The sequence below is a fragment of the Carlito syrichta genome, unplaced genomic scaffold (genome assembly GCF_000164805.1).
Source record: "Carlito syrichta isolate Samal-C Ts95f unplaced genomic scaffold, Tarsius_syrichta-2.0.1 Scaffold301784, whole genome shotgun sequence".
NCBI lineage: Eukaryota > Metazoa > Chordata > Mammalia > Primates > Tarsiidae > Carlito > Carlito syrichta.
This window is the reverse complement of record NW_007245880.1, coordinates 539,927-567,377: the sequence shown is the minus strand read 5'-3', so window position 1 is coordinate 567,377 and position 27,451 is coordinate 539,927. Positions and strand designations below refer to the sequence as shown.

At 39.1% G+C, this 27,451-nt stretch overlaps 1 protein-coding gene and 1 pseudogene across 4 annotated transcripts in view; one reads left to right on the top strand and one right to left on the bottom strand.

The window, feature by feature from the left end:
- The window catches only part of TEK (TEK receptor tyrosine kinase), a 122,692-nt gene that overhangs the window by 74,679 nt on the left and 20,562 nt on the right, over positions 1 to 27,451 (bottom strand). For 2 of the 3 annotated variants that reach the window (XM_008055229.1, XM_008055230.1), the window contains exon 2: positions 4,491 to 4,802. The exons of the other annotated variant lie outside the window; for it this stretch is intronic. In XM_008055229.1, coding sequence (XP_008053420.1) covers positions 4,491 to 4,802 — 312 coding nt within the window. The remainder of the gene's footprint in view (positions 1 to 4,490; positions 4,803 to 27,451) is intronic. 3 annotated transcript variants of the gene reach the window in all.
- LOC103257532 lies at positions 21,497 to 22,181 on the top strand (annotated as a pseudogene). The gene has a single exon (XR_002481818.1). The product of XR_002481818.1 is annotated as an SS18-like protein 2 pseudogene (transcript).

Genomic DNA, 27,451 nt, shown 5'->3' with positions numbered 1-27,451 from the left:
AGCAGGTCGATGCTGGGGTGGCCGTGAGGGTGCTACTGCACTCCAACCTGGGCGGAGTGAGACTCACTCAAAAAAAACAAAACAAAACAAAAAAAACCTCATCTGGTATGCATTTGGTAAAGACCAAAGTAGATAGTCACATCCATGAGGTTGCTCGGAGAATGTCAGGCACATAATCAGTATTCAGGAAATGCTGACATCATCACATTCCCACTATGTGGCCCAAATAGAGGCTCAGGAATAATTGTGGAATGAAAGAATAAATGAATGAATCTGATTTCATTTGCTTTACTTGATGCTTCGAACATGTTCCTTTGTGTTAAATACACAAAAATGGCTCCTCTCAACTTTACAAACTATGTTTGGGAAGTTTGATATTCTTAATATAAAGCTAATTCTCAAATGAAAATGAAAATAGGTTTTCCCTGATAATTCATTCTGAAACAGATCTTTGGATCTAAAAATGTTTCAGATTTTATTAATAACTTCCTACCCCCAAATGAAATCACCAGTGAGGTTTGAACAAACTGCTGTTGATTGTTTTGAATGACACCATTGATAAAACGCAGTCTGGCTGTTTAGGGTGGGCAAGCCAATTTAAGCTGTGTTTTGGCACATCTCAAATGGATTTTCCACTTCCTGCCCAGATGTACAAGTCAGCAGCAAGCAGGAATATACTGATGTTTGTCCTACCCTGCTCTGTCTCTAAGCAGGCATTTCTGAGCTCTCCTGATGTTCTACCAGGGAATTAATAGTGGCAAGAAGACATCGTTTTGGAGGTTTTTCCTGATTCACCATAATGCATTTCATTTTCCTCACACCGTATTTCCCCCACTGTGTGGTTAGCAAGAGAAACAGAACCGGTTCCCCAGTCCAAGATGTGGTTATTGTTAAAATACAGGAGAGAACATGCTACCCATTTTTCTGTTTTGTATCAACCTCCACAATTATGTTAATACCTGATATTAAGCATTCCTACAATTGAGTAGAAAAATTGATAGTCCCATCAAATAATTATTTCAAGGCGGTATACTAACAATAGTTATTAAACATCTATTGTGAACCAGATAATGTTGGCAATCTTTAAGTGCCTTATTTAATTTCCAAATGTATATGATAAAATCTATGCTCATTTTTTTTTTCAAATGAGGAAAAACTATAACTTCAATTAAGTAACTTGTCTTGGGTCGTGCCATTCAGTTGTAGAGCTAGGCTCAACCCCATATTTGGCTGGCCTCTACTGACTCTGCTCTGTGCCCTGAGCTGCTTTTCAGGGTTTCAAGTGGAATCATTCTACTTTTATAAAGCAAGGGCTCACAAGCAGGGAGAGTTGTTAACATTAAGTGAGAATGTTAATGTTATTAAATGTAGTGATTATAAATACAAGCTCTAAAGCGAGATTTTTTTTTTCATCAAACCTCATCTTCACCATTTACAAACTGCTATTCTTTTTCTTTTTTTTAAAGCAGGATTTATTAAGAGGACAGAAAAGCTCCCACAGTGGAAGGGGGCCCGAGAGATTGCCCAAAAAAATGCTATTATTATTATTATTTACTTATTCTGCAATGTCTCACTTTATGTAAGCTTTTAGGAACTCATCTACTGTGCAAATCAATGCACTCATGAAAACTGGCTTCTTATATATATCATCTAATTTAAAGCAACACGATTTTGTAGATGTTATTATACTCATTTCACAGATGATGGAAAACGAGACCAGTAGAAGTTAAATAATCTGGTGGAGAAAGAATTAAAACTCAGAGGAGTATAAGTCGCAAAGCCATCTTCCCTTACGGCCACTCACTCACTATCCAAGCCTGCCTTTGTTTCATTTAACTGAATTTAAGCTATGTTTTACCTGTGATCACCTAGACTCTCTGTTTGTAGGGATCATCACAGGTGGGGTTTTGTTTGTTTGTTTGTTTGTTTTTGTGTTGGAGTCTCACTCCATCACCTAGGCTGGAGGGCAGTGGCACGCTCACAGCCACTCCAGCGTCAACCTGCTGGAGTGGAATTACAGGCTCACGCTACCACACCCAGCTAATTTTTTATTTATTGTCGAGATAAGGTCTCACCAAGTTGCCAGGGCTGATCTCAAACCCACGGGCTCAGGCAATCCACTAGCCTCGGCCTTCCAAAGTGCTGGGATTATAGATAGAGCCACCATCACAGGTGGTTTTTAACTCCCAATCTTCTAGATCAATTGGCTTTACAAATCCTTATTTATACATTGCTAGGGATGATCTCAGACAGCCCAAAAAGGGTTTAGTGGCATTTCACATTTCATTCCCATGAAACCACGGGGGCACAATCTCAGGTTATCTTCATTCAGAAGGTGGAAACATCAGCAAAAGGACATTGCTTTTTATTCAAAGTCAAATCCAGAATTACACGTGAAAAATAATAGAGTCAACATTCAGCCATGATAGCTTTGGCACACCTCACATCCCTTTGTTCAACCTCTCTTCCCTCACCGGAGAGCTGCATTCCTGGGAATTTCTGTTGTGCACTTTTCCCACTTGTCCTGGTGTCATTTAAAGGTGAACATCATAGATTTGCTAAGAAAACGCTTTCCTTCATTTGTAATGAATAGCGATTTTATCACTTTTGACCTTAAAATGAGTTTGCTGCCTTCAAATATTTTCATTACCACCATGAGCAAACTCAGAGTTATGTTTTCAGGTGGACCCTAGCAAGGAGCTAACTCTGAACTTTTGCTACTCAAAGTGTGGTCCCTGGTTGAGCAGATTCTCATCACCTGGGACCTCGTCAGAAACATAGAATCTCAAGACTCTCTCTAACCACCTGCTGAATCAGACTCCACATGTTTACAAGACCCACAGGGGCTCTATAAGCCTGTTCAACTTTGAGAAGCATTGATCTAAAAAAACTGCAGATTCGCCGGGTTCGGTGGCTCAGCCTGTAATCTCGCACCTTTGGGAGGCTGAGGTGAGTGGATTGCCTGAGCCCGCGGATTCGAGACCCGCCTGGGCAGCGAGACCTCATCTCTACAATAAATCAAAAAATCAGCCGGGCATGGTAGCGCATGCCTGTAATTCCAGCTACTTGGAAGGCTGAGGCGGAAGGATCGCCGGAGCCCAGCAGGTAGAGGCTGCGGTGGCCGGGAACGGCCACTGCACTCCAGTCTGGGTGACAGAGTGAGACTCCAACTCAAAAAAACCAAAAAACCAAAAAAACAAAAGAAACTGCAGATTCTCAGACCATATAAGAAACAGCCAATCTGAAATATGCAGAGATATGTTACCTATCTGGATCAGATTTATAATTAAAAATCAAACCCTCAAAGACCTCACAATATCATTATTTCATGAAATGACAAATCCTCAGACCATAGCCCCTACAATTATGATGATTTCAATTTGGAAATGATGTCTTCATTTTAAGTATCAGCAGACAAGAAAAAAATGGCTGATGGGTGAGGGACCAGATCATTTCAGGCAGAACAAAGAGAAATCATCTTGGCTGGAATTCTATGCTCCCTTTCCAAGAACAGTAGCCTGCAAAAAGAGTCCCAGTTCTCCATCCCTCCCTGTATCCACACTTTGTCATTTCAAGTTGTAGTGCCCTCTCACTCTGATGCTAGGCTCAGCTATTTGACGTGCTCCAGTCAATAAAATGAAAGAGAAGTGAATTCTCAGAAGTAAAATATTGAGCCTAGATTTCACGAAGTCTCAAGTGTTTCAATTTTTTTCTCTTATACCCTAGCCATCTACATGAAAACACACCTAGGTTACCCTGCTATAGGATAATAGACATACAGAACCGAGCCAAATTGCCCCAGCCGAGGCCAGCCTTGTAAGCCTACAGGCAGCCAACATCATAGATGTAAGAAAGCCCAGCCTAGGTCAAGAGTTACCTTACCAACACAACTTAAACTCACAAGCTACTCGTGATTATTGTTGTATACCATTGTGGTTTATGGTTATGTCACACAGCATTATTGTGTAGATAAAAACACAATAGATAACTGATGCACAAGGGAACCAATTAAATGAATTATTGACAGATGTTTTCCTTGAAAATATTAACTCCCATTAAGAGTATTTAGGGGCAAGCAACACAAAAGTATCGCATGCAAAATCAAGAAGCCAATAGTTTCACAATGAATTGTTGCCTTCATTGCTGTGGTTTTCATAGTACATACATGTAACACAGTCATATCTCTATAAGTGCCAGGAAGCCCTCAGTAAGGGCCACTACTTCATTTTATCCCACAAAGTAGGCACAATGTCTCATGAGGGGGATAGACTGAATGGTCTCTTTCATCTCTGATGTTCTGTGTACCAGAAACAGCAATGCTTGGAAAGAGGGAGACAAGGTCATGCCATGCTCTGAGGGAGCAGCTATCAAAACAAAAGGGATGTGTGGATGTGTGTGTGTGTGCGTGTGTGTGTGTGTGTGTGCACGCACGCGCACACGCACACGTGCCTCAGTGGGCCTCACCTGCCCCTAACTGAGGGGTGTGTTACCTTGTTGACGCATCTTCATGGTTCGTATCCTTATTGCCTCTCCTCGAACTCGCCCTTCACAGAAATAAGCACCATTGATCTTACTAGCCTTTTCTCTCTTCCAAACGACTTTTTTAGCCCATTCTCTGGTCACATCTTGAGTAACTTCCAGTGGATCCTGGTGCTGGTTCATTAAGGCTTCAAAGTCCCTTCCTATGGTGATGGGCTCATAGGGACGCCATCCAGAGGCAATGCAGGTGAGAGATGTTTCAGCATCAGATACAAGAGGTAGGGAATTGATCAAGATCAAGTCCATGGCACCTTCCACCATTCCTAAGAAGAAAGAGGGAGCATAATGTATAATGAAGGTTATTAATACAGCCCCACAGGGTAAACTGGTGCTTACTAAGCCTTGTCTAAAAATAACTTGTGTGAGCAGTCTCTCTAAAATGCCCTTCTGATCATGTGCCTATCTTCCACTGGACAGGTTCCAAAAATCTTTACCAAGTCATCAAGACCTTTCATCACCTAGACCTGCCAACCTTCCCTGTCCCATTGCACACCCTAGTGGCAACAGACTACCCATTATTCCCCCAAACAAGCCATGCACTATATATCTCTACCCACTACAGGGCTTGAGACATAGCTGGGTATTCAGTAAATGTGTGTTGCATTGAGATAAATTAATTATAATGGCATTATCATTATTACTCATCATAATTAATCATTGTCATTATCAGTTATTATAAATGCTAATGCAGTAGTACCACAATAAAGTATTCTAAATAAATACATTGGCCGGGCGTGGTGGCTCAGCCTGTAATTCCAGGACCTTGGGATGCCAAGGCGAGAGGAATGCCTGAGTCCCCAGGGGGTTCGAGACCAGCCTGAGCAACTTGGTGAGACGTCACCTCTACAATAAATCACAAAAACTACCCAGGCAGGGTGATGTGCGTTTGTAGTTCCAGCTACTTGGAAAACTGAGGAGGAAGGATCACCTGAGCCCAGCAGGTCAATGCTGGGGTGCCCGTAGTGTGCCACTGCACTCCAACCTGGGCAACAAGAGTGAGACTCCAATTCAAAAAAATAAAAATAAAAAAATAAATATATCAACTACAGGCCTGGTGCAGTGGCTCACACTTGTAATCCCAGCTGAGATGGGAAGATTGCTTAAGCCCAAGAGTTTGAGACCAGCCTGGGCAACATAATGAGACCTCATCTCCACAAAAATTAAAAAATAAACTGGGCACGGTGGCACATGCCTGTAGTCCCAGTTACTTGGGAGGCTGAGGTTGCAGTGAGCTGTGATCATGCCACTGCACTCCAGCCTGGGCAACAGTGAGACCCCATCTCAAAAAAAAAAAAAAGAAAGAAAGAAAGAAAGAAAAGAAAAGAAATATATCGGCTACATACAATTACATTTTATAGAATCTCATCTTTAAAGAACTGCTCAATTCCACATTAAGTACCCCAAGGTAAGAGAGAAAGAGTGTCTCAGTGGAGTCTGCCTTACCCTCTGAATCCCATTGCCTCATCTTTAAATGAGGCAAATAAGACCTATCTTTCAGGGTTTTTTTGAAGGTTAAATAAAATAAAATACATAACTTGCCAAGCACTGTGCCTCTTATATACTGAGTACTCACTGGCCATTATTTCATTTCTCTTTATCGTTTCCTCACCTCAAATGTAAAAGCAAACCCCTGCCTGACCATTAAAATGTATTTCATAAATTTATTCCATAGATGATGAAGCACACGTTTAATAATAAAATCTTCTCGTTTTACTTGCTCAGTATTTCCCTCTTTTTCCTTTCTCCTGTCCCTCTCCCTCTCCTTCTCTCTCCCCCTTTTGATTTCTGAGCTTTCTAACATGAACAGACACAATCTGTGCCTGTTCTCTCTTTAAATGTGGAAGTATCAGGAATGGAAAATGTTCTCTAGTCCAATAATGGTTGTCTCTCAACCTACAACAAAATGATCAGGCAACCAGAAGGGTCAAGCACATTAGATGACGAGGCCCCAACTAGAGTCTCAGAGACCTTTGTGTAGATATCAAGTAATTCAAATAAGCTACGTTATCTCGTTTAAAATCCATTAAATTCTCCCCAAAATCCTGTATGTCCTACTGTCACAATTTTAAATATGAAGAGATAAAGGTTCAAAAGATTGAGTAATTTAGTTGGTCTTCCACAGTTACCGAAGGCAGAGCTGGGATTCAGATGCTCACTGGTCTTTCAGTCCTTGGATGTACTGTCTCTTCCCTCTCTCAAAGCCTTTGTACATGCTGTTCCCTCTGCCTGGAATGCTTCTCTCCAATCCTGGCATGACCACCTTCTGCTCATCCTTTGGATTTCAGTTTGAATGCCGCTTTCTCATAGAGGGCTTCTCTGCCTGCCTTGATACAACACCTGCATTCTCTCAACCCATTAGCCTCTAATTCAGCCTCCTGTTTGTTTTCTTCATAAAGATTACCAAAATTTGTGATTTTTTAATTTACTCTCTCTTCTCCAGATGGAAAATTCTAACTGATTCCCATAAAAACAGGAATTTAGCAATCTATTATAGGAATATCCTGCCTAATCTTGACATACAGAGGAATTAGTATTTTCTGGATAGATAGATGCATAGATGAATGGATGGGTGAACAGACAAATTTTATCTCAGATCTGCCTGATCCAAATTCATTCATTTACTTGGCTTCCATTTCTAGAATAAATGAAATAAAAATGTTAACAATGAATTAAAAATATTAAAAATAAATGTGCTGCCTGAGTGTACACTGACCTTTTTGCCTATGTTTAGCAAACTATTAGCCACTGAGTTTATAGGGAAAAAAACAAATGTTATAATTTTTCCAAAACACCGAAGAAAAGTGATCAATGGCAGCTGAGCATTTAAGGTTGACTAATATTCATTTAACAGACTTTTTTTGAACACCTATGTACATCAAGCATTGTACCTGGTATGAAGTCCTCTTACAATTTGTTTTTAGCAGCACTTGCCAATGTTTACTGTTTGTGGTAATGTTTTGAGGATGATCTCACTAGAAATTATATGTGTTTCTTATTACTTAGGAAGACTTCCAAAGTCAAGTCTTAACGTAAGCAGGAGTTACTGTTGCACTGTAACTTGTAAGATTAACACAACATATTGGATTGAGGGAGAAAATGTTCGCTAGAGTGGGTTTCCAAGCCTGACCTTGAAGCATCCATCCTACTTCTAGTCTCATTCATAGGTAACTTTTAAAGGAAAAAGTTTAGGATTTAAAAAAACGTTGCAAGATAGGATGAGCTAGGAAACCTCTCAGTAGAATTACAGCCTCTAAAAATAACACCAATGCACACCTCGCCTTCCACATGCATATCCATCCTGGCCTCCGAGCGAAAACCACATCATCTCCTGTGCTCACTCATTCCAGACATGTTCCAGAGAGGGTCATCAAGAGGAAGGAAACACTGTAATTCTTTCAGTTCCAATTTGATCAGGCCCAATTTCTAGGGCCTGTTGAGTGACTTGTCAATGCCACATGCTCTGCTCTGATCTCACAGCATTGGCACTGGTTTATTCAGTGACTTTAGGAAACAATAGAAAAAGCAGTTGATTTGAAAAGACAGCCACACTTCATCTATAAATTGTTTCTAAGTAAGGATCAAGTTTCTTTTTCCTCTTACTCCTTTCAGCAATCTCTCTTTACTTTCAGTGATGGGAAAGGAAATTTTGTACTCTGGGAGTTGGACTTGACTACACTTTGCTACCCTTATTCAGCATGTCAGTGATAGGAGTACCAGTGTGCTCTTTGTCCTTTGTAACAAACACCATTTACAATAAAAATATCAGAAGGATCTTATGGGTGAACTTTGGGTATGGGAAGAAATACCTACCAGCTTCCTGGGATGAATCTTGAAAATCATCTGCTTCATTTGTGAAAATAAGAATCTATAGTTGTATGTGCTAGTAATAATTTCTAGAAGGTGACACATGAAACTCAAGATGAGGGTGACCTACCCAGGAGAAACTGGGTAGTCAAAGCACAATGATGGGAGGAAGATTTTTCACTGTATACTTATGGGTATTGGCTTTTGAACAATTTGAATATTACCTACATATGAAAATTAAATGTTAAATATTGTTATTGCTGCTGGGTGTGGTGGCTCACGCCTGTAATCCCAGCACTTTGGATGGCGGAGGTGAGAGGATTGCCTGAGCCCAGGAGTTCGAGATCAGCCTGGGCAACTTGGTGAGGCCTCATCTCTACAGTAAATTTAAAAAATTAGCCGGGCATGATGGCGCATTTCTGTAGTTCCAGCTACAGCCTAGGTGACACTGAGACTCCGACTCAAAAAAAAAAAATTGTTATTGTACATTTCTTAAAAAGCGGTGGTTGGAAAGAAACTAAGAGCCATAGACATATAGTATATTTTTCTTTATGTTTCTGATCATTTATTCCTATACCCACTTCAAATCTCCTTAGATTATATCCACATAATACACTTTCTCTTTCTCTCCTAGGGAATGTGATGTCATCCCACAACACTGGGGGAAAAAAGTTAAAATATAAGAAAAGGAAGGGTGGCCAAACTTAGCCTTTCAAAGATAATAAAGCAGAGGCCCCATGACAATGTGTATCGCTGTGGCCTGTGGCTTCTTGAAAGAGTTCTGCTGCTGATACCACAAAAGGCATGGCTACAATTGCATAGCTGTGCCACCCAAGGAATCTGCTACTGGAGACATTTTCCTGAGACTGATTGCCAGAAGACAGATCCCATCTTGGGCTTATACCAATATCAATTGCTGTGCCTAACACCTTTTCGTGCATTACAGCTATTCTCTTCACTTCCTGTTAGGCACTGGTATTGCGTTGTTTCAGCATAACCATAACCTGAGGGATTTTGAGCAAATTCATTGATTAGTTCAACTTACACTTCATCATCAAGGCTAAGAGTTTGCTAGAAGCATATTAAGTATCACCCATCTTATAAGATTTGGAGAGTAATACTATTTTTCTTAGCAAAGTTATCTTATATGCTTTCCAATGTTTGCATAAAAGTGTGTCCTTGTTTGAAAGAAAATACTTACTGTCATGGTATGGCATGTGCCAAGTTAACAACTGATCATCACAACGGAAACAAAACGAGGCTCTAAAATGTTTTACTCATTGTATTTTTTTGTGTGCTATACTGTCCAACATCTCATCTTCATAGTAACATTTTCTCATTAAATGTCATTGTGGTAAACTCAATGTTATTTAACTCTAGTTTTTGTATTTATATTTTTTTGTTTTGAATATTGCTATGAATAATAACCTATTGACTAAAACATGGAGAATTTTTTTAAATAGTCATAGAAATAATTGTAAATATAAATCAACACCCATATAATAGAACTAAATCCAAAGAGGCAGAGCACTGTTTTTCAAGCTGTGTCTAAAGGAATCCTTTTTTTCTCATTTTCTTCTGAGCGTGAGAAAGGTGAAATCAACAGAACAGATCATACACACACTCACACACACTCACTGAGCTGCTCAACTTTCATCTTTATGTTTGGGCTTCATATAAGATTTTATTCTATTTGAAAAAATTATTTTGCTTAATTAAAAACATGAAACCTCAAAGGTCACCAAGTTTAACTTTTTTCACAGATGTAGAAAATGAATATACTGATGAAAGTACACCTCACTGTAGCCCAACATGCTTATTCCAATTAGCTTGCTTTTTCACATTCAAGTTCAGCAATACAGCTGCAGATAGTCAAGTTCTGAGTTACCCAACTCCAAAATCCTTGAAGTGTTGGCAAGCTACCAAGGAAAAAGCAGGTTAAATTATTGCATAGTGAGGCTATTCCCCTGTGCTTCTTATTACCTAAGAATTGTAGTATTTGTTGGAATTCTGCTAATCTGTGCTCCGAATAATGTATCACATCTTCATTGCAACTGTTTGTATGGTTTCTTGGAAGTTTGGTACTGGTTACGTTTAAAATTTTTCAAGGAAGTTCACAGTCATCTCACCTTTGTCACAGAAGTAAAGAACTTAAGGTAATAAACATTTGAAATAGCAATCAGCACTTCCTTGGACAAAGGCATTTCAGAAATTAGGGAATTGGCAAGGAATTGAAAAGATCTTAGCCAAAAGCATTTCTGGAATCAAGGTCCTGGCAATGAGCCGAAGAAGCAAAGACAACCCCCAAACTATCCAAGATATTTTGTGAAATTGTTTGGATTTTAGTTATTTCTTAATGCTATCCACAAAAAGAAAAATTATCTTTAGTTCAAAAAACATTCACCAAGTCATTTATAAGCCCATTCATTCATTTATTAAGCAGACTTATTACCTCCCCTAGACTAGATAGTGCACTTGGCCCTGTAGACGTAACAGTGAATAAAACAGATATGATCTCAACCCTCAAGTAGTTTACAGGAAAATGTGAGAGACAGACATGGGAAAGTAATCACATTGATAAATATAGCATCGGTGCCATGATAGGTACTAAGAGAGAGAATTACAAGAGGCTATGAGATAGCATTAAGGTGAACTTAAGCAGACTTGATCGGGGTTGGGAGAGGGTTTGTAGACTTTTAACCTAAACTTAAGTTGAAGTTAGCCAAGTGAAACAAGAGAGATATGAGAAGACAATCAGAAAAATCTTCCCCAAAAGGAAAACTACTTAGCAAGATTTAAAAAAAAAAAAGAATGCGTTTAATAGGACTCACTTCTGGCATATTCTTTCTTTAATATATCCTAAAGTCGGCACTAGTTTCTTTGTGTTGGATCGTAGGAACTACTGGCACCATTTCTCTATGCCAATTCCATGTTAAAATATTTTTAGTGTCTTTTCTGCCTTCTTGTCTCCCCTGAAGAAATTCAGTTCCCAGGCATGTTTCCAACACTTTCATCTTTTTTGTTCTCCATGATCCTTTTATGTCTGTAGTAAATCTCTGAGCAATAACTTCATCTTTAAGTTTCTTTCCAAGATATTGGGCCACTGATGAGAAGATACCAAAATGCACAAGGCTGGAAATAACTAAAGGAAGTTGCTAACTTTTTTATTGTATAGCTTGGAGTCTAGAGTTAGACAAGGGCATCCTGGATGTGACTGGGCTGTGTCTTTCTAACAAAAAAACTCCTGTTCTCACCCAGGAGTTGTGCCAAGCCAGTTTCCCCAGAGGGTATGCCCACTTCCCATTCCTGCTTTCCAGCCAAATGGGGCCTTGTCTGTCTACTGAAGGGACTGGCATCCTTTCCCCACCTTCAAATGTGAGAAATTTTCCATCCAGGCCAAATAACACATGTTTTAGTTAGAATTAGGATCAGTCAGCTGGCAGAAAACTTGTTATTTCCAGGGAAAAGGCAGAGTGTTCACACAGTGAGACTTTATTGAATGTTCATTTACATGGAAACTCCATTCTGTGAAGCAGCAGGGAAGGAGAAAGCATGGTTCCATCAAAACAAAGATTGTTTAAATGGGAAGGGATTTTTTTTAATTGCTTGGTGCACACCAGTGACTGAGTCTCCTCTGTGACTAGGACACCAACAAAAAAATAAAAATAAAAATAAAGTGCTTGGTGCAAGCCTCACACATTATAAAGGGCAATCTGAGGCTTATAGAAAGACTGATCAGTGATCATAGAAATGATAGTGCTAAAGCCAGCCCTCAAGTGCTGATTTCTCTCCAGGGCCCTTTCTGTTACTCCACAGTAGCAGTGTAAATGGCCAGATCCTTAGTGTGAGAAAATTCGGAATGCACGCAAATTTGGCAGCATGGCACCTGGCGAACCTTGGAGATGTCCAATGATAAAGAAGGAAATTTGATTGACCTGCTTGCACAAAAGAGAATAACCAGGAATTACTCAAAGTGACAATCCACTGAGAACTGCTAGAAGAATAAACCAAGAAATGAGCCTATAAAGGAAGAAAATCAGGAAAATGAAAGTTGTTAGAGGAGGTTGATAACAGAACTATAGCCTTCCCAGCAGGTCTAAGATTATACCATGTAGGGAAAGAAATTGACATTTTTTTGTTATATACAACATAACTGGCACTATGCTAAATGTTTTACAAACATTGTCCACTTGAATTCTCACAATATTGAAGGAAGGCATTTATATTCCATTTTATAGGTTAAAAAAAAAAACCCTGAAACTCAGGAATGTTCAGGGATATGTCCAAGTTCACACAAGTAGAAAGATGGAATTTGAACCTATGTCTCACTGATACTAAGTTCCGTTACTACCCACTATGCTTCAATACCATGAGAAAAGTCTCTTTCTCTCATCATTGTATCCTAACAATTAGCCCAATGCCTGGTGCCTAATAGGTACATGATTAATACTGTTAAGATAAGTGATTAACTAAATGGCTGAGTGAAATTGGCTTTCAATGAATGAAGTTATTCAACAAACATTAACTTAGTAAGTACTAGGGGCTGTGCTCTATGTTGCATTCCTTGAGTGAAGAATGAAATATGGTTTCTGCCATCAAGAAGCTTATAGTTTGATCATCCCAAGGCGTGAATATCCTCAAAGTCATAAAGAAAAACACTGTAAGACTTGATTATAAAAAAAGTAAAAAATTTCTATACAGCAAAAGATTGTTATATAATGAAGTTAAATGGAACGCTGAAGCTATCATGAGAAGCCCAGACTAACCTACTGGATGATGAGAAACTACACGGCATAGACATGAGCCATTTCAGCTGAGGCTCGGTAGACCAGCTGCCAGATATGAGAATGAAGCATCCTAAGCTATCTAGCCCCAGTCAAGCCATTGGCTGATCACAGAGATCAGCCAATCCAGCCTAGACCAAAGAGCTTTCCAGATGACCTATAGAACCATAAATCATAATAAATGTTTGTTGTTTTATCTTTATGTTTCAGGATGCCTTGTTACACAATAAAACAGGTACACCAATAAACATATGAAAAGATGTTTAACCTAAATCTCAAAATGCAAACTAAAAGGATATTTCATTATTTGCCTATCAAATTGCCAAAGAATAGAAAGGAATAATAACTAGTGCTGACTGATAAATAGAAACATTTATATTGTTGATGGGGAGTATAATTAGTAAAACATTTTTATGGGACCTGTATGCATTATCTATAACTAAAGTTACATAAAAAACTAACCTTAATTTATCACTCATTATATGTGTTAACTACCGTGTGTTCCACATAATAATTCAATCATCATAGCAATCTATGAAGTAGGTCCTAGGACTATCTCCATTTACACAAAAGGGGATTAAGGCTCAAAAAAGTTAAGTACTTGGTGATTGTCATACAGCTAACTTGTGGTTGAACTGAGATTTAAATTTAGACAGACTGGCTTAAACTCATTATTTTAACAATTAATCTGTTCTCGTCTTATACCAATTCGCATCTTTCAGGCCAGGCATGGTGCCTCATGCCTGTAATCCCAGTACTTTGGGATGCCAAGGTGGGAGGATTGCTTGAGCCCAGGAGTTAGAGATCTGCCTAGGAAACATAATGAGGCATTGTCTTTACTAAAAAAAAAAAAAAAAAAAAAAAAAATTTAGCCAGTGTGGTGGCACACACAACAGCTAAAGAGGAAAGATTACCTGATCCCAGGAGGTCAAGACTATGGTGAGCTTTGATCATGCCACGGCACTCTAACCCAGGCAACAGAATGAGATCCTACTCAAAAACAAACAAAAAAAATGTATCTTTTTACAATTCAATGAAGGAAAGTCGTTTTTTTCAAGAATTAATATTGGGACACTTGAACATCCATATGCAAAAAAAAAAAAAGAGCCCTAACCTGCAATCTCTCTCCTTATATAAAAAATAACTAAAAATAGATGCATAATACATACAAATACAAAAATCTGGGGATATAGGAGAAATTTTTCATGATATTGGAGTTAGGCAGTAAGTTGAGTGAGTTGTTAGCTAAGACACTAAAAGTTAGCTATGACACCATAAAGAAAAAGAAATTGATAGGTTGAATTTTTATTAAAATTTAAAACTTTAGTCTACAGAAGGCATTGTTAAGAAAATAAAAGGACAAATTTCAGACTAGGAGAAAATATTTGTAAATCACACATCTGACAAATGACTTGTATCTATAATGCACAAAAAAAAAACTTCTCAAAACAACAGTAAGAAAGTAACCCAATTTTTTAAAAATGAGAAAAAGAATCGAGACACTTCACCAAACAATAAGATATGGATGGCAAATAAGCACACAAAAGATGTTTACTATCATTAGCTCTTAGAGAAATGCTAAGTAAAACCACAATGAGATACCACCACAGACATATTAGAAGAGCTCAAGAAAAAAGAAAGAAAACAAAAACTCAGTAATACCAAAGTGCTAGCTAGAATGTGTAGCAACTAATTCTCAGCCATTGATGATGATCATGTAAAATGAATAGTATAACCACTGTAGAAATTGGTTTAATAGTTTTTTATGAAGTTAAACAAACGCTTAATATCATCCATCAAGTCTACTTATAGGTATTCATGCTACAGATATGAAAATTCACGTTCATACAATGAATGTTTACAGAAGCTCTATTTATTCATAATCACCTAAATTGAAACACCCAAATATCCTTCAACAGATGAATTCATAAATAAGCTATGATGCACCCATGACACTCAGCCATCAAAAGGAACAAATTATTGATACTTGCAATAACATATCATTTTGCTGTGTAAAATAAGCCAATTAGGTGTGAGGATTGCCTGAGCCCAAGAGGTAGAGATATAGTGAGCCATGATCATGCCACTGCACTTCGGCCTGGGCAACAACAGAGTGAGATCCCAACAACAACAACAACAACAAAAGGCCAATATCAGAAGGTTACCTACTATCTGACTGCATTTATATGGCATTTGGGAAAGGTAAGCCCATGGGGATAAGCAACAAATGAGTGATTGTCAAAGACTAGGGCTGAGAGAGATTTGACTACAGCATCAACATAAAAACAGATTTTGGGGGTGATGGAACTATTCTGTATCCTGATTCATGTATCATGTGGCAGCTACATGAATACATGTTGTACATACAAAAAAATTACATACAAAAATATATACAATTATACAGTATATATACCAATTTTTTTTAAGTAGAATAAAAATGTATCTGCCATATCTAGCAGTAAAAATATGCAAAGATATGCCAAGGATATTCATTGCAGCATATAGCCACAAATTGGAAGTAACACAAAGTTTGTGAACAAGAGCACGTCTAAAAGAATAACAATATATGCATATGATGAGTATCATAAGTTTGCCTGGAATCATGTCCTTGAAACACAAAGTAAAGAAAAACAAAATACAGACTAGTATATATGATCTTATCTTGGTCCAAATATAGAGAAAAGCCTAGAAGTCATATACCAACCTGACAACAGTGATAACTGTGGCTAATGAAATTGCCAGCCACAGGAATCAGAGCTAGGGTGGGGAAGAAGTATAGCAGATGTTCACTTACTGTTTTGCATACTTAGCATCGTATTTTTTCTGTAATTTTAAAAGACTTTCACTTTTAGAAATACACAGACCAGACTCGGTGGTTCAGCCTGTAATCCCAGCACTTTGGGATGCCAAGGCGAGTAGATTGCCTGAGCCTGTGGGTTCGAGACCAGCCATGGCAATTGGCAAGACCTTGTCTCTACCGTAAAATAAAAAAATTAGCCAGGCGTGGTAGTGCATGCCTGTAGTTCCAGCTGAGGCAAAGGATCACCGGAGCCCAGCAGGTCAATGCCGGGTTGGCGATGAGCATGCCACTGCACTCCAGCCTGGACTGAGACTCCAATTCAAAAAAAAAAAACGAAATACATATGCAACTAATCAATCAAATGGCAACATTCTTTTTTTTAAAATTTCTATGGCAAAGATGTGGGATACAATTCAGGGTTAGGTATACAAACATTGATCATGCAGTTACCCCTGTTACCATTCATTTTTTCCCCCTCTTTTAATTTTTATTTAAAATTGTGGGGTACAATTCAGGGTTAGGTATACAAATATTTACCGTGCAGGTACCCTTATCGATGAGGTGTGCCCCCCCTTCCCCAGGCAGATCTTAACTACTGTCAATCCCCCCTCCCCGCCCCCTGCAGTTTCCCGCCACTTTCAATCCTTTTCTTATAGTAATACGGTTTAAGGTCCATTTACGAGTGAGAACATGTGATCACTCAGTATTATAGACTCTAATTCCATCCAGGTTACTGTGAAGTTCATGATTTTGTTCTTTTTTATGGCTACGTAGTATTCCATTGTGTATGTGTACCACATTTTTATTATCCAGTCCTCTTTTGATGGGCAGCACGGTTGGTTCCATGTTCTTGCTATTGTGAACAATCAAATGGCAACATTCTAATTAAATATTGACATGTCGCCTTCTTTAGACTGTGAGCTCCAAGCACTGGGCTTGACAGACTGTACATATTGTAAATGTGTTTGAATTGAATTGGAAAAATTTCAACGGTAACTGAAAGTAATGCATCTTAAACCCAGTAACTATTTTGTGAATTACTAATTGCCTGACATGATCAACAGGCAATAGTTAAGAGCTTTGAAGTTCTGTCTTATTGTCTTATTGAATTCTGACTTGGGAGGACAGCTCATGTGTAAATTGGGAGGACAGCTTCTAAACCATTGATTTTTGAATGAAGGGCTGTTTGTATCAGCATGGCACAAAGCCAGCTTGATCAAGTAAATACATATGAAGCTATGGTCTGTGGCAGCCCCAGAAGATATTTTTTAAGTCGTCTTGGAACTAAGGCACCCTTAGAAGGAAGGACTGCTAATGGCTTTGTGTCCTGCTGTGTATCTACCCTCCCTCACACTTCAAACCCACATGGGCAGGAAGCAGGCTGACCAAGAGCCAAGGAAGATTTCCTGTGTTTTCTTCAAAAGTCCTTTGATTCTTGCCCTCTTTCTTACAGGGTGACCTTAACAGGAGATCAGTGCTCTGCACATGCAAGTTATTCTGGAAAAGAAGTTTCTCAACCAACTTGGCAGTATGGCATCAGCCTTGGGGAGATCTGGGGGCTACTCAGAGATGAATGTAAGAAGTTGCCCCATGGCCCTTGCCAGCTGAGCCACAGGGAGATCACTCACCTAACCTAACCCAACCCAAAGAGTCCCATGTGTAGCTCTAGCTCTGAGAACCCTCCTTTACCTTTTCTTCATTGTCTTTAAAAGTGAGTCTGTGCACATTCTATTTCTGGCAACACTATTTAGTGGAATGCTCTGCATTGAATCTGACAATGCGATACACTCTGCATCTTTTGCTTAAAGAATCCTCTTTTCCCTCCCTGTACTTTGCTTCTCTTACCTCTGAAACAGGACAGTAGTTCTGCATTCTGAAGCATAATCCCTCCGCCCGCTGGTGGGGCCATGATTTTAGCTCAGTAGTGGAAGAGGGCTCAGGGGCCCTCTAGCCTGATATCACTTAGTTTAGGAATTCCTTAATTACAGTTCTGGAATCTACTGTCCTTCAGGCCTATGCGAATTAATCTGTGATTGGGCACCACCTCTTTAGGAAGCAGTGTGTTTGGTTATATTCCCTCTCCTCAATCAACAACAACAACAAAAATACTGATACTTTGCAAACTACAGATACATTTGCTGGGTGGAATTCCAACTGAATATCATGCCCATGTTTTCCTCTCTCAAACTGCAGGCCTAAATGTCTTCAGAGTCACTGGCATATGAGTCTTCACTAAGAGAGGCTTACGTATTTAGCGCAATCCCCTTGAGTCCCTACCAGTCCCTATATTTCTTCCAGCGGTGGTGATGTCATTCCAAACGCATTAGGAGCTCTTCTTTAGGAATCATCCCTGGAATCTTTGCACAAACTGTCTATAATCCCTGTCTGCATCGCCTTCCTCTAACACATCACTCCACATTCAACTGGCTAACTCCTGCTTGGCCTCCAAGACTTGGTTCACGCTTTCACCTACCCTGGGAAAACCTCTCAGATGCTACAGGGCAGGGACTGTGTCTTATGGATGGCACAGAATTAGTACCCAGTAAGTATGACAGGTATGACCCCTATATACAGCAGCTGCTGTACACGTTCACAGTAATAGCTTAGGAGAGCAACTCCTTTATCTTCCTACGTAGACAATATAAGATCTACTATGTCAGGTGTTCTGGCAGCCAGGAGAGAGAGCCTATCTGTGCAGTTCCTTGAGTAAAATCATCCCCAAACATGAAAGCCAGAGAGGCAATTTCATTAAATGTTCAATTCAGATATTCTGGGCGTGGACTGATCCATTCTTAAGTCACGTTTAGTACACAAATGTAAACATCATAGTGTAAGAGTCTCACTTGCTAAGATCAGGCTGTTCCTCAGTTCTTCTCTTTTGACAAGGTATTCTCCTCTCTAGCTACTCTCTACCCTTCTGCACTCAGCTCTGGGAGCACGGAGATTCCTGTGTCACATTGGTTGCAACTAATGACACCAATAGGAAATAAGAGGGTAGTAGGAGAGTATGGCTGGGCATTTATTCTCCCAATTCTTTCTGCTGGGTCTCCCACAGAAGCCACAGTTCTTATGGAAAATCCTCTCTTGCCACTGCACTCTCTCTGGATTCAATAACTGTTCCTTCCCCCATTCATTTCAAGTGACACTCATAAGCAGATAAAACCATGCTTCCTGTGGGTTGATAAAGAAATAGAAGCAAGGACGGCTGCGGTGGCTCATGCCTATAATCCCAGCACCTTGGGAGGCCAAAGTGAGAGGACTGCCTGAGTCCACGGGTTTGAGACCAGCCTGGGCAACTTGGCGAGACTTCATCTCTACAATGAAAAAAACCAAAAAATTAGCCGGGCATGGTGGCGCGTGACTATGGTTCCCGCTACTTGGAAGGCTGAGGTGGAAGGACCGCCTGAGACCAGTAGGTCGAGGCTGCAGTGGCCTTGAGCGTGCCACTGCACTCCAGTCTGGGCAACAAAGTGAGACTCCGACTTGAAAAATAAATAAATAAATAAAACCACAGCTTTGAAGCTGCTCCCTCAATCTTGAAGTAGTCTTCTGGGCACCTCCCTAGAGCTGCTATTACTTTAAAAAACACAGTTTGTACATCACTACTAGCAAGTATTTGCTCATTCTATTTTTTACAGCAGTGTTTCAATTACACATGAATAATCACTCGAATCATTATTAATATAATAGCTATAACTTATTAAAAACCCACCACAGTCCAGTTACTTTATAATCATTATTTTTACTTAATTCTCATGACTGTCACGTGAATTAGACATTATATCTCCATACTACAGATGAGGAAACCGGTTTAGACAAAATAAGCAACAGTGATGACTAACTTGAGATCTCAAATGTAAAACATCCGGAACAGTGTTAGAGTTCATGACTCTTCCTTTTCCCCAATTAGCTGAACACAGTATGTTCTCCCTATACATTGTTTGACTGAGAATCCACTGGCTGTAGTACTTTGATCACTCCAGAATAAATACATGAGTACTCTATGGCCACATGTAAGACTCTGAATCTAAAAGAGCAGGTTTCTCTTCAATCTCATTTCCTTTTCACCCTCCTTGTCAAAACTTAATGAGTAGCTATGGCTTAGCTCAGAGATTATAGCCTGACCAGGGCTACAGAAGACCCCATTTCCGTTTTAGGTGATCTCACCAACTTTCAGGATTTCAGTTGGCACCTGTTCCAAATCTAGGTTTCTAATTCTAACATAGTCTCAACAATAAACACATGTATAAAATGCCTGCTGGACATCTAGATAGGCATCTCAAATGCAGTTCTATGTCCAACATGAACTCAGCATCTTTTCACCTCTCAATCTTCCCTTTCTTCCTCTCATTATCTCCTAAATCCACCTTTTGTAGTCAAAGATGCTAGAAAACTTTGAATTATTGTCAACAACTCTCTCCTCCTCACTGGGATATCCAGTCCCCATAATCTGTCCATTCTAGTTTTGTACTGTCTCTCACTTTTCACACCCTTGTTCCCTTTCACTTGAACTACTGCAAAATTTTAGCACCATTGGTCTCTTAATCCCCACACCTCCTACAAACTTTCCTTTCCTAGCCATGGCTGGTACTATTTCTTCTGCCAAGGATGCCTCTCCCTACATATATAGCTACTTATCTGTTTAAATCCAATTTCTTCCAAGATGCAGCTCAAACCTCGATGACAATAGGGATTCGTCCTCCTCTATTTTGCACAATTTGAAATATAAAGTTCAAATGTGCAGACTGTCACAACTGAAAATCTGAACCCCTTTTTGATTAAAGAAAACAAAAGATTTTAAAATACACCAATATGAGGTCATATTTAATTAATAACATCATGTAAATATATCCACTAATAATGAAGTCTGAATCTCAGAATTAAAATGTCATCTAACTAGCACCCTTGTAGCCTTTGCCAACTTCCTACTAAAGTCAAAAAAAAAAGAAGAACTGTTAGTATAGTGCTAAGACTACCAATCATCGTATTGTCAAATCTAGCCAATGAAATCAAGCCAATGAAATTAGACTGGAAAATGTACTTCCACCATTAAACTATATTTTAATGTCAAAATTACTTTTCAAATTGAAAATCTGTACTGTTAAAAGTAATTTGGATCTCAAGAAAGTTAGTTAGCAAAGACTTGGAAGGGAAAAAGAAGAATGAGAGAAAGTTAAATTATGCAGCGATCTTCTTTGATACATGAATGTTCAAAATATGATTTTACTATTTATTATTAAAAATAGGGAATTATAGGTTAAGGAGTGTTTTTGAAAACTTAAGTGTAACTACTAATAAAATAAAAAACAGGATGCATACATCAAAATGACTAGGGAAGACAAATGTAAACAAAATATAAGCCAAATAAGCAAAAGACGGGGAGGGGAGAACCTAAAAGAAAACAATAGGGAAGTGCAAAAAAAAAAAAAAATCAAAGCATAAAACAGCATGTCAGAAGACTGACTATTATTTATGATTTAAAGAAAAATGTTTAAAACGGGGTTGGCTCCAGTCTGGACGCCTGGTGGTCCTCAGTTCCCAAGGCAGGATTCCAACCAGGTTCCTTGGGATGTTGGCGGCCTTCGTTCTGGACTGGTTGAGGGGCAAGGTAGAAGTCAATCAAGAGACCATCCAGCAGCTCCTTGAGGAGAATAACCAACTGATCTGCTGTATTGTGGAATATCAGAACAGGGGCTGGGCGAACGAGTGCATCCAGTACCAGCATGTGTTACATAGAAATCTCATTTACTTGGTTACCATCGCAGATGCCAGCCCAACCAGTACTTTAAAAGCACTAGAATAACCTTCCAGTTGGCGGTTGTGAGAAGTAATTGAATGCAATTCATCTTTTAATAATGGAGACAGGATCTTTACCAACTCAACTGCTAAAAACATGGTGAAACCTCTGTGGCTCTTTTAAAAATGTGAAAATGTGAAGAAAGCTATAACTTAACTGTATTCTCAGTGTAAATATTTATTTTAATAATTAAGTAGATCCCTCAGTAAGTTAAACCCAGATGTCCTCTTACCTGAAATGGGAGCATGTTTGGATAACAAAGTCATCACTGGCATCTTCAAGTCTGTTTTTCACTTCAGCCTGAAGAGGAAATTGAGTAGGCATTGGGCAGGAATTGATGAGACCCCCCAACTAAGACCTTGCTAAATGGTCATGTAACCGTGTTCTCCCTCCTATCAGTATGTAAATGTGGTCCCCCGGCTGCTCTTTTCAGGTTGCTTTAAAAATAAAGCTTATTCCCGCCCTGCAAAAAAGAAAAATGCTTAAAATGACCTATAGAAAGACAAATGCTCTTAGACTGGGTTTCGCATTCCAGGAATACTATATTACCCACCTGCATTGGATCAGTGGGAAAAAATACTGCATATAAGTAAACCTGTTCAGTTCAAATCCGTGTTGTTTAAACTGTAGTTTCAAATACTTGGTTTGTTAACGAATCTAAATAAACCAAGAACTCTGCTCACAAAACAGTTTTAAAAGAATACGACTCAAGAAAGGCAAAGAGAAAGAAAAAATAGTGGTAAATAAAGAGAAAGATGAGAATTCTAAGAGAGAGTCTTTGGTGTGAGTAGAATTTATAATAGTAAGTCTTTCAAATCTATTAGTAACTAGAACTGAGAGAAAAACAAGAGGCAACCATATAGCTCTTAAGAAGATCCTTCAAGCTATAAGAAAATCAAATGTATCTCAGCTTATAAATATAAATATATGTAATTATTTTATTAGGAAATATAAATTTCTAAAGTTAAACTCAACAAGCAAAAAGCCTGAATTATCTCACAAAAAATCCACAGGGCTAGCTAGTTTTGCAAGTTTATGTCACATAAGAACTTTTTTAAAAAGTAGAAACCTACCAATTTTTTAAGCTAGTACAATTCTGTTACTTAACCTAAAATAAATAAAACTACTCCTTATTTTACTTTTGAAAAAACAAAAATCTCAAATAAAATATTAGCAAATTACCTCAGCAACTTATTAAGAGATTTACTTTCTTGAGTTGCTATGGATTTATCCCAAGAAGGCAGGTCGGTTTAGTATATCACAATTGTATTAATATAACTAAATAGCTCAATGTAAAATGCATAGGGGCTATATGAAAATATAAAGTTTTGGCCGGGCTCGGTGGCTCAGCCTATAATCCCAGCACTTTGGGAGGCCAAGGTGAGTGAATTGCCTGAGACCGCGGGTTCGAGACCAGCCCGGGCAACTTGGCGAGACCTCCTCTCTACAATAAAATAAAAAATAGCTGGGCGAGGTAGCATGTATCTGTAGTTCCAGCTACTCGGAAGGCTGAGACAGAAGGATGGCCGGAGCCCAGCCCGTCGACACTGGGGTGGCCGTGAGCGTGCATGCCACTGCACTCCAGCCGGGGCGAAGGACTGAGACTCCAACTCAAAAAAAGAAAAAAGAAAAGAAAATATAAAGTTTTATCAAAAGATGATGGAGACTTAAAGATGGGGAGTTGTCTTGTGCTCTAAAGTGGAAAGGTAGAATGTTAGAAATTCTAAGTTAAACTCTAAAGCTTAAATTACTTCATAAATTTAACATAATCTCAATCAAAACTCCAGTGGCTGGCCCAGAAGGGAAGAGAAAGGCCAAGAGACAATGGGTAGCTGAATGACTTGAACAAATAGGGGTGTCTAATACTTGATCTGAGATTGTTTGCATTGTCCGCATATAAAAGAGGGGGACAAAAAAAAAACCAATTATATAAAAATTGTGCATTTACTCTTACATGTTTAAACTTCAGGCACCTTCAAAGTACTCTCCACTCGACACAATACATCTATCGAGATGCTTTTCCCACTGCTCAAAAGAGGTTTGTTTTTTTATTGTAGAGATGAGGTCTCGCCAAGTTGCCCAGGCGGGTTTCGAACCCGCGGGCTCAGCCCGGCTAATTTTTTTTTTTTTTTAAGAGTTTTTTGAACTCATCAATTTTGATGCCTTTTAGTGCTTCTGCCGTTTTTTGTTTCACCTCTTCCACATTGGCAAAACATTTCCCTTTAAGGACTTTTTTCATCCAGGGGGAAAAAAAAATCACTCGGGACAAGATCAGGTGACTAAGGAGGGCGGGGCAGGGGAGTCGTCCTCTTTTATCAAAAACCGTTGAACACTCAGCACAGCCTGGGCAGGTGCACTGTCATGGTGGAAGACCCAGTCACCTGTTTGCCACAGCTTGGGATGTTTCTTCCACAAATCGTGATGCAGCCTTCTCAAAACTTCCAAGTCAAAACTTTGGCTGACAATTTGATCCAGAGGAACAAATTCCGAGTGAACTACAAGAGGCTCACCCTCTAAAAGATAATTCCATGTTTTGGGGAGGAGCCCCCTCATGAATCACATCTATCTCAAATTACACTCACAATATTCACAAGCACATTGTACCTGTGTCTCTGTGTTTATGATTCTATCTATATGTTCGTCTGTGTCTGTGTGCCTGCGGGAGAAGACATTGTTGCTATTCTTAGTTTTAATGGAGGTAAAAGACTGAGCTGCACAATTTAGTTGACCTGAAAATGAGCAGAGAGACACAGGTAGGGGTGAGCAAGACAGTATACAGATTAAACTAAATCGAAACTTAAGCTAGAGCTCAGTGTCAGAGGTAACCATGAGAATGTAAGTGTCCTGGGAATTCACAAGGGAAACCTTGCTGAGGGCATTTGAATTCAACAGGGAAGGATATAAAATTGAATCTTATCTAGAAAATGTTAACAGTGGCTATCTTGGGATGGCGGTATTGTACACACGGAACAGAAAGATAAACGTTTTAAAAATTGAATTCTTTGGAAGAAAAGCAAGTGCCTTGTGTTCTGCACACTTAGCCTTGCGTTTATATTAGCACTTTCATCACGGTGATGTTTTGAAGCTGTCTTCTCTACCTCCACGGTGCTATGCCTGTCTCAGAAGAGATCACACCACGGTCAAAGACCAGGAAGTTTAGCATGGCTGAGCGGGGCAGAGCAAGGCTGTGTATGGTCAGAGGCATGGGAATCAAGTCATCTTGAGTTTGAATTCTAGATCTGCCGCTTTTTTTCTTATGTAAGGCAGGACCATAAACAAGTTACTTAGCCTCTGTGTCTCAGATTGGTCATCCACAAAATGGAGGTGATGATAACTACTTCTAAGCATTTCCCTGAGGATGGATAAATGTATACATACATATGAAAAAAAAAGTATTTTGTAAGTTTTATGACTGTAGTATTAAAAGTATGTGGCAAATAGTGGAATAGTCAATAAATGATGACAATGACAGTTATGATGATAAAGGTGATCATTTATGATTCCCTAAAGTTGTAAAACTAATCAAGAGAAAATGAGGTTTGTTCTCTGCAAAATGTGACAATCAGACTCCCCTAAGGTGACACCTGCCTGCAGAGCCCATCACAGGGACAAGTTAAAGCTTGTGGTAATATTTTAAATCTTATATACAAGAAAATTGAGGTGTAAAGAGAGTGAGCCAATGAATAGTACTCAGCTCAATAATGGTACACTAAGACAAGAATCCTCTTTGTGTGTGTGTGTGTCATGGTCTCACTCTGTTGCCCAGACCGGAGTACAGTGGCACAATTACTGCTCACTGCAGCGTCAACCTCTTGGACCCAGGTGATCCTTCTGCCTCAGCCTCCCAAGTAGCTGGGACTACAGGAACTCTCCACCATGCCTGGCTAAATTTTTCTTTACTTTTTTTGAGAAATGAAATCTCAGTATGTTGCCCAGGCTGGTCTCAAATTCCTGGACTCAAGCAGTCCTCCCATCTCGACCTCTCAAAGTGCTAGGATTACAGGTATGAGTCACCACATCCAGCAGAATTCTTTTAAAAAATTATTTTAACACATTTTTGTTCTCTTTTTTCATGTAGTAACAGTCCAGAATAGCAACACAAACATGACAAGAATGAGCCACAGTTGGCATACATTCTGAAAACTCAGAACTATGCTTCTTCCAAGTCCTGGCATTTGAGCTGCATTGCTAAAGTTTCCATTCTCCTTATTCATGCAATATTTAAATAGGTTTGTCTCCTAGTAGGGGGATCATGAAAACAAATTTTAATTTGTGGATTACTTAATTATGAAATATGACCCCATCTAAGGCTGACACATATCATACTCTAGGGTTACAGAGAAAAATAAGTGCTCTAGGAATTAAAGGCTAAAATTTCTGGATTCAAAATTTTAAAATGGGACTAACCAGTCAGAGTCCTAAGTTTTAAATCAAATTACTGATGCTTCTAATTTTGGCTCCTAAAAGAGTTAAAAACTAGATTAAATTTATTTTAGTTCTTAGGTTGTATAACGTAGAATGTGTTCAATGAAAGTCAAAATTTTGCTCTATTGCGTGTGATTGAAATTAAAACCTGGCTGCTGAAGTCCATGTGGCTAATTTCAAATTTTCTTAGAAGGGACTAACCACACACATTCAACAGAGTCACCAAGCTCCGGTAGAAACACTAAAATCAGTGGGCAATAAATGTCACAGAGTAAATGAGATAATGTTAACTCTCTAAGTATACATAACAGTTCATCCACTCAAAAACTCTGCTTTAACAAGCACGCTTTACCATGCTTTACAAAAGTCAGTGTCATAAAGTTCATAACTTAAAATGCATCCCTTTTGTAAAATAGTCAGTCACTCAAACTTTCAGTCAAAGCATTACCAGCCTTTGCACACAGGCATAATTATCTGGTCTCCAGTCTACAACAAGTGGAAAATACAAGTCAACTTTCCATACCTCATATTTCAGTTTAAAACCTATGCTTCTGACTACTAGTGGCTTAGCCAATAATTCTTCATACAAGATACGCATCAATCACTCCCAGATCCGAGCTGTCTTTGCCAGAGCGAGTCCAACAACTTATATTAGTAGGTCCCCAGTGTAGTGGTGTTTAAGCAGAGGCATCCTTCTACCAAATAAAATATTATGGAGAAGATAATATGTTACCTAAAAAAAAGTATAACTACTCTGGTTGAATTGGGGCGAAGGGCCCAGAGACATCCAGGAATAAGCCTCACCCTCACCAGTTGTGGCACCCCTGCAGGCACCTCCTTGGAACTCTTTGAGCTCCATAAAGCAAGTTTGAAAGCCACTGGCCTGCAGTTAATGGGAGATTCATATAAAGATGATACTTGCACTAGTAATTAATGTGGATACAGGTACTAAAGAGCAGCAATAAGCTGAGGACATTGGCTTTCAGGATTGGATGTATCATATGGCAACTGACATGACAAAGAAAACCCTGGTAGAAGATTGTGGAGAGGAGTGGCAGGCTGTAGTCTTCACCCTACTCAAACTCAGTTGACTGCAACTCCCAAGATTTATAAAGATTGAGAAGAACAAAACACAGAGTCAGAAGTACACAGCATTTTGAAAGATGCCATTCTGATGCTGGGAATTCCTAGACATCCCCAATTATTTCAGATTTCTTTTATTAACAGATGATGTATATATGACATTCTAACCCCATTTCTGATATTTACCCTTACACTTCCCCCATTCCTCATTCCTCCTTC